We start from the raw sequence: 11,728 nt of genomic DNA, 5'->3' as shown, positions 1-11,728 counted from the left end.
TATTTTCTTGGCTTTTCTCTGGCTTCTAGAGGCCACCCTAGTCCTCGGCTCCCAGGCCCTTCCTCCATCTTCAAAGCTAGCAGCACAGCATCTCTCTGACCCTGCTTCCACCACCACATCTTTCTCTCTCTTCTACCTCCTTCTTCTACTTTTAAGGACCCTTGTGATTACACTAGGCCCACCCAAATAACCCAGGAAATCTCCCTGTTTTAAGGTCAGCTGACTGTCAACCTTAATTCCATTTGCAACTTTAAATCCCCTTTGTCATGTAACCCAACACACTCATGGCTTCCTCCATTAGAATGTGGACATTTCTGGGGAAGGGAAGGTGCATTATTCTGCCTACCACCATCTCTTCCCTCCCTCTGTTGTCCTTCAGATGCCATGAACTCAAGGAAGGTTAATATATACAAATACTTTACAACATCAAATAGGAATTGGAAAATAAAATTACTCCTATCTTCCGCTCCCTCACTTCCTTTGAACTACAGGGTATATAGATTCCAAAGTCAAATAAGGATCATGTTTACATTGGTTGTCATTGCCCATTATTTGCTCACTTACTCTATAGTATTTACATAGAAATTTGACATTTGACAAGATTTTCTTTAACTTTTTTTTTGTGTGTGTGGGGTAAAGTGATCAGTTTGTTATGTTTTGTAGTACTTAGGACATAATGATGTCATCCCAGCCAACAACCCAGCCCCGAATGTATGAAACCATCCTCAGTCCTTATCCACCAAACGACGTCATGGCTCCCAGGTCTCAACAAACCACGGGTTTCACACACCTGGGAAACCAAGCTCAGGGTGGTCAGCCTTCCCTCTTCGGGTCTCCAAGAATCATCACCAACAGTCAGCAAGACCAGGGAAACACACAGGTGGTAATCCCAGCTACAGAAACAGCAACCATAAACTTCGCAGAAGAAGCAAAGATATTAGGGGTAAGTCTACTTACTATGAGAATTTTAATTTTGCATTCGCAAGGTTATACTGTACTTGTAAGTTATAGGTGGAGAAAAGTTTATGATCTCATGACCTACATTCAATCATTAAAAAGTTCTGAATGTTACTCTGGAAACTGTGTCCCTTTAAAGCAGAAATAATTCATCTGCATACAGACTTTACCCTGAGTTCACTTTATTTTAGATTCAAGAAAGACCCTAACAGGTGACAAAGGACTCTTCCTAGCAGGATGATTCAGTGACGCTGACATTATGGAAACACCACCACTTCTAGCTTGATCTCACTTCTGCAAAGGACACTTTGGGCACCCTCAATCCTGTCTCAGTAGTGCAAGCCTGGTATTTGTATATAGGTGAATTCTCATTAAAATGAACATTGACAGCTGCCTTAAAAACAGAAACAACTATAAATGGGCAGTCTGGGGAAACTGGGTGCGGAAGAATTCATGGCCAGTCCATCTGCTGTGCCTCTCACCCAGGGCCTGTGCAGACGTTATGACTTAACTGCCATGTTACTTCTACAAAGGGTGCTTTAAACACTCATAATCTTGTTTATGTAAGCATTGTCAGACATGCCCTACTTGTAGATGAAGATCCACCTGCAGAGACAGAATTGTTAGTTTTTGCTGTGCTTTCCAGGTACCTCATTCATGCCACTAACAATTCCATGACACAGTACTGTCTCTCCCTGTGTGCAGTTCTAACTTCTCTGCTAGAGCATTCAGTAAGTTATACTGAGTGCTCACTATGTACCAGAAACTCGTCCAGCCATCTTACTACCTATTTCAAGTTCTACCATTTTAGAAAAGTAAAAATAAGCATTGCCCCCTCTAGCAGGCAGATCTAGGCTGTGGGGGTGGCCCCTCAGATCCTCCTACTGGCAGAGAAAGGAAATTCCCTACTCCCACTGAGCAAAGGGACAAACTGGCATCCCACAAAGCCGACCCCACAGAGGTGTTGGGAAGACTACAGAGAACAAAACAGGCACAATCTCTGCCCTCACATAGGTTAGAATCACAGAGCTCAGACTACACACATAAAAAAGACCTAAAGTACATGATGTGTTAGAAAGTGACACATGAAAAACAAACTGAGGGTTCTAGAGGGGAGGGGGTGGGAGGATGGGTTAGCCTGGTGATGGGTATTAAAGAGGGCATGCTCTGCATGGAGCACTGGGTGTTATACACAAACAATGAATCATGGAACATTACATCAAAAACTAATGATGTAATGTATGGTGATTAACATAACAATAAAAATTTTTTTAAAAAAGGTGATACTTGATTTGGACAGAATAAAGAAGTGTAAAACGGCTAATAATTAGTACCAGGCAGTGAAGGGTATGGGTAAGCCATTTCAAGTTGATCAGAGTAGGCTTTCCTTAGAAGATGACATTTGAGCAAAGACATGAGGGGAGGAGCAAGCCAGAGTCATCTGGGCAAGAGCTTCCAGGTAAAGTTGGAAAGGTCTTTAGAGGAAAACGTGTGCTGTGTTTGAAGAACAGGGAGGAGACCAGTAAAGTAGAACAGTATGATGGAGGGAGGTTGTTGCCTCAAGGACGGCAGAGGAGGGGTGGGGGCTAGACCCTGTGAGGCCTGGAGGACAGAGGCTCTGGTTTGTACTGAGTGGAGCGGGGAAAGCCTGGAGCATTCTGCCTGGGAACAAAGAGGTACTCAAGAAAAGCACTTTAAAGTGAAGGATGCTGTGCTTGCAGAAGCTACTTCTTCTCCCTGAAGATTGTACACTTATGCTATCAGTAGCTCCCAGTCATAACAATGCAGGGGCCTCAGGTGGTAGGACAGGGAGCATCTGCCCCAGTTGACTCAGAATTCAAAGTGGTTCTGTGGCCAAAACTCCAGAGTGAGTTAAACGACCAAATTACTGTCTGGCCCGTAGGCAAGTTTGGTCAGTAAATGGTAGAGCCAGCGTCACACTGGGAGAAAAGTAAGCTAGTATTAATCCAATATCTAACTGCCATCAAGATGACAGCAAGGATGAGAATAAGAAGTTTGTGGCCAGATGAGTGAATTGCCGCTCTAAGGAAGAGCTTGTAAAAACCAATTATAATGCCTAATGCAGGAGTCCTTCAACTGAGATCCATGACTGGCTTTAGCCCATGACACCTCTGAAGTCATATGCAAAAGTGTGGTGTGTGTATGTATGGATGTGTAAGAATAGATTTTCAAGGAGAAGATTCATAGTTTTTATTACTCTCAAAGAAATTCATTACTCAAAGAAAATATTAATCTCTTAGCATTATTTAGGAAGCTGTGATTTTTTCCAATTCTGATTCGACTTAATAACTTAACTGTATTTAATAGGAAGTTATTGAAGAAATAAACACAGCAATATTTGTATTTGTAGTCTTCTTGGACAGATAAGATGTAAGCTTAGGAAGAAACAAATGGTAAATCTACGGTTAGCTTCTGGCCCAAACTACAAGCACTTACTTCTCACAAATCTGTTTATTCAGGATGAAAGAAGGTATTCTAAGAGGTACAAAGATGTATCCTCTGTCTTTGAGAATATATATGTCTTGGCCAATAAGAAAATGTTTGCATACCTGCAATTAAAAAAAATAACAATATAAATGAGTACAAAACCAAGTAATAAGATGTATAATTTACAGATAAAACCGAAATTTAGGAAGAAAAAAGATAGCTTAAATTGACTAATATAATCAAGATAACTTCATAGAAGAGCTGGAGCTGAGCCTGAGGGGAGGCCATATTCAATAGTTAAAAGACACGGGTGCTGGAATCAATTTGCTGTATTAACTTTCCAGATCTGCCGCTCAGTAATTGTTTGGACATTGCTATGGTCTGAATGACCTCCCAAAACTCCTATGTTGAAATCCTAACCCTAACAATGATAGTATTAGGGCGTGGGCCTTTAAGAGGTACTTATTAGTTCGTGAAGGTGGAGCCCCCATGAATGGGCTTATGAAAGAGGTTCCTCAGAGATCCTGAGCCTTTTCCACTACGTGAGGACACAATGAGGAGGCACCGTTAGGAACCAGGGAGAGGGCTCACTAGAAGCAACCCTCATGAACTTGCAACATCCCAGCCTCCAGAACATTTCATTTCTGTTGTTTATAAGCTACCCAGAGGGTAGCACAGTATTTTCTCATAGCAGCCTGAGAAGACTAAAACAGACACCTCTGCGTCTCCATCCAGTCGCTGGGAAGATTACATGAAACAATAAATGTGAAGTGTTTAGAATATTATCAAATATGCAGTTACTGCCCCAGAAATTCATTGATACTTCCTTCATGGATATTTTCCCCATAACTGGGATCTGCCATGCAGAGAATAGGTCCATCTGAAACAGTCATCAAAGTCACAGTTAAAGCATTTTTTTCAGAGTCTTTTAGAGGCTCTCAGGGGACACCAATGCATGCTTAACAGGTAGCAGCTTCTAAAGAACTCTCCTTGGGCCACCCGTACAAGCCACCCCAAATACCTCAAACAAGGCCTATGCTGAGGGCCTGGCTCCATTGTATGCCAAAATCTTCATGGCCCACCTCCTGCTGTACAGGTAGGCATGCCTAAAGGACACTCGTGCATCTTGACAGAGGATACAATAAATAAGCAGTAGCAGCAATGTCAGTAATGTCTCATTAGTGCCTGTAAATGAAGAAGCAACTTTAACATGCCTGTTTTCTTTTTTCAGGCAATCCAGATCATGATTGAATTGATGCACATTGGTTTTGGAATTATTTTAGGTTTCATGAACGTCGTTTATAGACAAGTTTTGGGATTTGCTTCCTTTGCTTTTATTAGTGGATATCCATTCTGGGGTGGCATCTCTGTGAGTAGACTGCTAGAACACCTCTCCTTCTCAGTTTATCAAGGACGGCTACCCCCAGCCTATGCACAACTCATTTTCTGATAAGCCCCGCATCAGATCAGCTGGAAAATTGATAAATAACAGCTCTGGTTGGTTATAAACAAGGGAGAGCTTCTGTCCTCCATTTTAACCTGCAGTTTAAATTCATACCCTCAAGTTTACTCTGATCAAGTAACCAAAAAGCCAAAATTTTAGTTCCTGATTACATTTGAGATGGAAATGTATGCACTGGGGTGGAGAGGCAAAAGGAGGTGATGGGGAGCATGATTAAAAATATGCAAGTGATAATGACAAGAGACTGAGCTGTGAGCTCGGAGGTCATCAGAACAGGTAAGCTCACAAAAAAATGAGCTCCTTATATGCGAGAAACTAAGGAGAGAAACAAATGGAGAAGTCAAACAAAAACAATCTCTGAAAGTTACTCCAGAAAAATGCAGAAGCATGAGAGGAATTTTTGAGAGGGAGACTAGATGAACATAAATAAACCAATCTTTCCTGCAAAGAGAGAAGCTCCCAGAATTGAAGAACCCATCTTTCATAAATAAATGTGTCTGTTTCTACAGTTCATTACTACTGTTCTCTCTCTATACTGGCGTCCAAGAAACTTTCTCCTAGTCTGGTAAGTCAGAATGTTTCTACTTTTTAAACTCTTTTGAAGATTCATTAGTTGATTTGGAGAGGAAAATTGAGAAAGTGGATTCAGCAAATGCAAAGGGGAACACTTTTTCCCAAAAATATTTCTATTGACTGCCTTCATGACATGTGCGCCCCAGCATGGTCCACACAATTTGCCACTCATCAATGGAAGAGCCCCACCTTCTGACTCTTTAATCACAAAAGTGAGAAGTGGTATAGATAAGGTTGTTTAGCTTTATCCCAAAAGCTACCTGGCTCAGTTGGGTCACACTGCATTAGGGGAAGTCCAAAGCAGAATATAGGAGCCAGGAAATACCCACCTGCCATTTCACTATTAAAGACTCTATTATTCATTTGCCATTTCTCAGTTCTGCCTTGCCTTTTTTATTTTTTATTTGCACGTATCTATTTTTACTCAGATTTGACTTTTGTTTTACAGTGTGTTAAATCATCACTAAAAGCACCAACTGGGTACACAAAAAGTTTATAAAAATAATCACTGAGACAGGTCTTTCAATTCTCTTGGTCACAGCTCTCCACCTTTTACAATTTCCTGGTCTACTTTTGAAACAGGAGAAAATGATTTGCCAAGAAATAATGACAACCAAAGCAGAAGTGGTTTCAAGATTATATTTAATCCAGCACAAGAGGAAAGAATGGAAAAATGGGAACACAGAATCTTGCTGCTCATGTTCTCCTAGACACCAGAGACTAGACTAGAGACTAGAACAGACACTAAACTAGACACTAAACACTAGACTAGAAACTAAAGACTAGGCTAAACTAAACTGGACTAAACTAATCAGCCTAATCCCAATTAACCACTTCTGTTGTAATCAAAAAACAAACTAGAACACCCTTTTTCTGCACCATTTATGGATCCTTCCCTCTAACTGAGGTTGTCCCACCACAGAATCTGGTCAAAATCTTCTTGTAGAAACAGGAAAGTTTTGTACTCTACCCATACACCTCTACCCACAAAAGCCTAATGAGTTCCTCATTCTAAATCTGGGGTTTTTTATTTAGTCCCTAGAAAGACTTCAGGGTTTTTGTCAATTTCTAAATTTATTAGCAAAGATGCTTTTGCATACATGCTTTTCCATCTATAAAATTGGATGCTACGTAGTTACCTCATTCGGTAGTTGTAAGAGCTTCATGAGATACTGTATTTAAATAATTTAATACAGTGCCTGTCACAGAAAAATGCTCATTCATGGTTTATCTGTTGTTTTATTACTTTAAAAAGGTAATATAATTGTTATTGTGTGTGAGGCTTTTAGGCAAACCTAATAGATGAGCTTCTGCTTTGCATTATTTACATTTTTCTACAGATTTCAGAAGTACACATTTAGGCTGCATACAGAATAGTTTTCATGAAAACTCAGAAAAGCAGAGGAAAAAAAGTCATTTCATCTTCAAAATTTTTTTCAAGATTTCAGAGATTAAGAACCATTACATTTAACTGATTCTTACTTCATTAATTTTTTTTCTCCTATATATGATTTATTTTTCCTGTCATCTCCATTAGATCAAAAGCAGCTTAGGAATGAACATTGTCAGTGCTTTCTTTGCCTTCATTGGAGTGATTCTGCTGTTGATAGACGTGAGCATCAATGGCCTACCCAACCAAGACTACTGGGCAGTCGTAAGTACCCCAGACCTACCGCATGCCCCTCTCCACACCCACAGGGCCAGTCTATTTTTTAACCTCTTATGACTGTACGGTAGCCCTAGTGGAAAATCCCTTTTTCTATTCCATCCCTACTCCTGGTCATATGATCTCTAGGACTGCAGAAGAAGTAGGAGAGCTACCTCTACAGATGGACTGGGGCAGAAAGGGCATCTTTTATTGGTCTCACTGTTAATCATGTGAACAATGGGGAAAACACTTAAAGATACGAAGATAGAATTTTCCAAAGATTTTAAATTCTACGTAAATAAGGTAGTCAAGTTATTGAGTAGTTTTATTTTAGAGTAAGAATGGGATGAGGGGAAATTGGCTGCAACAAGGACATTTCACTTTTATTAGAGAAATTCAAAGAACCAAACAACTTCAAAATGAAATGCCTCTGAATGTTCTCAAAATAGAATCACCCATTCATTATCATATTAGGCAAAGCATGGACTCTGACAATTACCCCAAGAGCAGAGAAAGTGTACGGAAGTACTTATAAGAAGGCAAGAATATGAGGGAACTTTTTGGTAAGAGAGGTGGAGAGAATCAAGAACACAAAATTTATCCTCTATTAATACCAAACCAAAAAACAAAAATTACTCAAAAACTACCTTTTGAATTGGCATCCAAGTAAAAAAACCAAATGATTCTGCTGTGTCTCAAGGTGGTAGAGGAAGTACAGCTCCTGACCCTGTTTTTTATTCCCCAGAAACAAAACTAAGAAAAGCAGGACACCCTAAAATACAGACAAGTCTCACTAATGCTCTCCAATCTGGAGCTAAGAAGACTTAGGTGGAGAGCAGTCAATTTTAAGAAAGCATAAAGCAGGGGTACCTGGGTGGCTCAGTCAGTTAAACATCTGACTTCAGCTCAGGCCATGATCTCAGGATCCTAGGATCGAGCTCCACATCCAGCTCACCACTCAGCAGGAAGTCTGCTTATCCCTCTCCCCTTACCCTCCCCCTGCTTGTGCACTCACTCTCTCTCTAATAAATAAAATCTTTAAAAATAAAAAGAATGTATAAAGCAAATCCTGAATGGTAAAAGCCCTTGTGTAGCACCTCAGGACCTCAAGAAAAGTAGGAAATGTCACCAGAATTAACATATTCCAGTGCACCTTGATAACGTGGAAGAATGAACAGAAATCCACAGGAAAAGAATATACCTCTGACCCTGGAGCAGGTCTGAGTATAGATATTTCTCAAAAGAAAGAGAAAGCAAAGTCTACATTCACTAGCAAGAATTGTGCTCAGTGCCAACTAAGCCATTTCTTTCACTGCTACAGCTGCATGGTTAGCATTCCATAAAATGAACATAAAACAATGTCTGGCCCTGAAACTGAAGCTGGAAACAAGGAAGACAAAGTGGATGTAGTTAAGTAGAAAAAGAACCAAGGAAAACTCACCTATACCGTATCGAACAAATATAAAGCCTATATACAGTTGTTCACTTTAAGAACAAGAAAATTGAAAAAAAAAAATGGTAGGGAAACTATCCAAATACATTAGAGTGATTAAATGAAGAAATGAAAGGAAAAAAGACTAAAGATTCCCGTGGGTTAGCGGGTCAGCAGGAACACTCAGATGTCTATTATTTATTTTGAGCAAACAATACAATTCAACTGATTGGAATAAAAAACATGTCAGATGATAAAATGGAGCAAACACATGTGCCTTCCCTCTTCCTCACAAGATGTGCCCTGGTTTGATGGGGATATGAGTCACATAAATCAGGAAAACACTGAGTTTCCTCATTCTCATGGTTAGATTCCTTACTAATCTGGAAAGCCACATCCTCAAATTTTAGCTCGAATTCCTGTTCTATGAAACAGTGACTCTAGTCTGTGATTACCATGTGACCCAGACATACCACTTGGGTTTCAGGAATTCGTATTCAATTCAATTCTAGGTATACATTTTTCAATTTAACACAGAGACAACAAAAGGAATTTCCAAGTAGCAGGTCAAGCCATGTTATACCATAGCATGTCAATGGTACAGATTAAAAAAAAAAAATGGAAGAAACATTACCCAATTATCTATAGAAGATTCCCCATGAGCATTTTATACTATTGAAAATCATTAATAAGAAAATAAAATGACAGAAGGAAAAAAAGAACACTGCAGCACTATAGAAACCAACTGAGTACCCCAAACCACTATGACAGATCTAGTAAAGAAATCATATCTTTACTAGATAGATCTAGCAAGAAATAGAATGGACTCAGATAAATACGGTAGAAAGAAAAACTGTAATCACAGTCTTCACTGAAGAAAATGACAAATATATTAAATAATTAGAGAGATGATAAACATGGAAGACAGGCAAGTTTCATCCAACATAATAAGTGGTGTTCCTGCGTTAGAGAATCCAACAAATGGTACAGGAAAAAAAGTATCCAGTAATACTGAAAAAAAGATCCTGAAATAAGAGAATAACTGACTTTGCACATTGAAAGGGAATAACCTATACTGGGAGAAAGAGATGTAAAATAATTGAGATAGATGACATAGATACATATATAGACCCTTGTTAAGATAGAAGGTACAACAAAGGGTTCTTTAAGGTTTCAGGCAGAAAAACCCAATTACCTATGAGCTGGAAAAAAATCAGTGTGGCTCGGTCTCCACCACAGCAATGTTCAATGAGGGAAGACAGTGAAGCAACGTCATAAAATTTTGATGAACAGAAATTGTGACTCAAGAATAACACATCCAATCAAATTCTTATACAAGTAAAAAAGCAAAAAGAAGATACTCTCAGTAAACAACAACACACTGGTGCTTTAAAAAAAAAAAAAGAATATTCTACCATAAAGGAGATAAATTAAATTAAGATCAGAAAGGCAGGGAGAAGCTGTGTAAAGAGATGAGTGAAGAGGACTAAACCCTTTAAATATTCATCTAAGACTGTAAGACTGAACAACTGGAGAAATGACAGTTACAGAAGTGAATATAAAGCTTTTAATGTTCACCCCCCAAAAAAAGTGAAAAAATGACATAATCACCAAAAACTGGGAAGTGAAGAGAGGGAACAGGAGAGAGATATCAAATGAGAGTGCCACTTGGCTCATTTTTCGTAGCAGCCATCTCAGACTGTCCAAAATAGAAACTTGTTAGTTTAAAATTACTTCAGCTTCTTCATGGATTCCCTAAACTTTCAATTTTTGCAGACTTAATTTACTCATTTCTATTCTTTTAAAAATCACATAATACTTTTACTTCAAAACATAAGTACAAAACCCTTCCATTCTTCAAAAACAATGTTTCTTTCTCTTGCTCTCTCATCCCCTCTCTTGTTCCGCTTCCTCTCTTGCTGTCTCTCCATGCATCCACTTCTTGATCTGCCTTTTGGCCTCTACAGAGAGATCTAGAATAATAGGCATCAAATTTCAATGTTGCTTATTTCTAGGCAGTGACATTAGGAATGATCGACTGTGCTCTATATAGCTTGACTTCTTTTAATAAGTAGGTTACATTTTTATAAAAACAAGAAAGCCATTGAAAGAAAAAAATATATACTTCCTTTCTGATGTTTCTAAATGGTCTGCTGGAGAAAAGGAAAATCTTCTGGCATTTTAAATTGAAAATTAATTCACATTCCCCGGAAATAAGCATTTGATGATAACAGAGAAACAATCATGGAGTAAGCGGAGTAAGAGCAATGGCACATTTGATGAGTCAATAACTTTTGAAGCTTGTGTGACGACTTCTTGATTAGTCAAAATTTTGGTATGTTTTTTCCTGATTTCACCTTTCTAGGAACAGAATTGCAGCCATGCTGATTATCTTCTCTCTCTTGGAGTTCTGCACAAATTGTACTACAGCCTATTTTGCCAAACGAGCAATCACCAAAACCAACAGGGTGAGCTGGGCTTCTTCTCTGTAAAATATTCTGCCGTATGTGCTGGAGCAATACAGACAAGTGTCAGCTAAATCCCCCTGTGGGTTAACTAGAGTGTACTTTGTCCTTGAGTCATGGGGCAGGGAGGAGGGCGGGGCACAGGGCCGAATAGGACTGTAGTAACAATACTGCTTGTTTCATTCATTCCAGCCTGTCCTGGTTATTTCCAGTATGTATACAGCCAGCTCCATGGTACCAGGGTTTTCCTCAGCTCCTCCCAGAAGGGATGGCGACCTCACTAATGCCACTTAAAACAAACAGGAGAGGCACCTGGGTGGCATAATCGGTTGAGCATCGGACTTGTGGTTTCCGCTCAGGTTGTGGTCATGAGATGGAGCCTTGTGTCAGGCTTCGCACTCAGTGCAGAGTCAGCTTCAGATTCTCTCTCCCTCTCCTTCTGCCCCTCCTACTCATGTGCACACACGCTCCCCCCTCACCCTAAAATAAATAAAGTCTTTAAAAAGAATTTGGCTAAAAACAAAAAGGAGCACTATGCAACCTCATGAGGTTAAACTGCTCTGCGGGAACTTCTTAAGAAGATGGCCTCTACTGTCCATGATGATTGCTCATCTTTCAAGACTGTGTTTATGAGATTTTTCATAGTTTATCACTAATGATAACTGCATGTATTTCCTTGCCACTGTTTCTTCCTACATACCATTACCACGCTGGCGAGGCAGACGGCCAGAAGACTGAAAATG

At 39.5% G+C, this 11,728-nt stretch overlaps 1 protein-coding gene across 1 annotated transcript; it reads left to right on the top strand.

Moving 5' to 3' along the window:
* Nucleotides 1–676: 676 nt before the first annotated feature.
* Nucleotides 677–11,279, top strand: MS4A12 (membrane spanning 4-domains A12). The gene is made up of 7 exons (XM_025878758.1): nucleotides 677–943; nucleotides 4,637–4,778; nucleotides 5,377–5,432; nucleotides 6,978–7,098; nucleotides 7,917–7,926; nucleotides 10,892–10,988; nucleotides 11,178–11,279. Exons 1-7 carry the CDS (start codon nucleotides 677–679, stop codon nucleotides 11,277–11,279), a joined length of 795 nt encoding a protein of 264 aa, XP_025734543.1.
* Nucleotides 11,280–11,728: the final 449 nt, after the last annotated feature.

This window comes from Callorhinus ursinus, unplaced genomic scaffold (genome assembly GCF_003265705.2).
Source record: "Callorhinus ursinus isolate GAN/ISIS: 27379988/994484 unplaced genomic scaffold, GSC_fseal_2.0 scaffold51, whole genome shotgun sequence".
NCBI classification, from domain to species: Eukaryota; Metazoa; Chordata; class Mammalia; order Carnivora; family Otariidae; genus Callorhinus; species Callorhinus ursinus.
The sequence above is the reverse complement of the archived record's forward strand: the minus strand, read 5'-3'. Positions and strand labels throughout refer to the sequence as shown.

Coding starts and splice junctions, on each gene's coding strand:
- MS4A12 (XM_025878758.1), top strand. CDS start 677: ATGATGTCATCCCAGCCAACAACCCAGCCCCGAATGTATGAAACCATC. Junction 944..4,636: donor AAGAAGCAAAGATATTAGGG/GTAAGTCTACTT, acceptor TTCTTTTTTCAG/GCAATCCAGATCATGATTGA. Junction 4,779..5,376: donor CTGGGGTGGCATCTCTGTGA/GTAGACTGCTAG, acceptor CTGTTTCTACAG/TTCATTACTACTGTTCTCTC.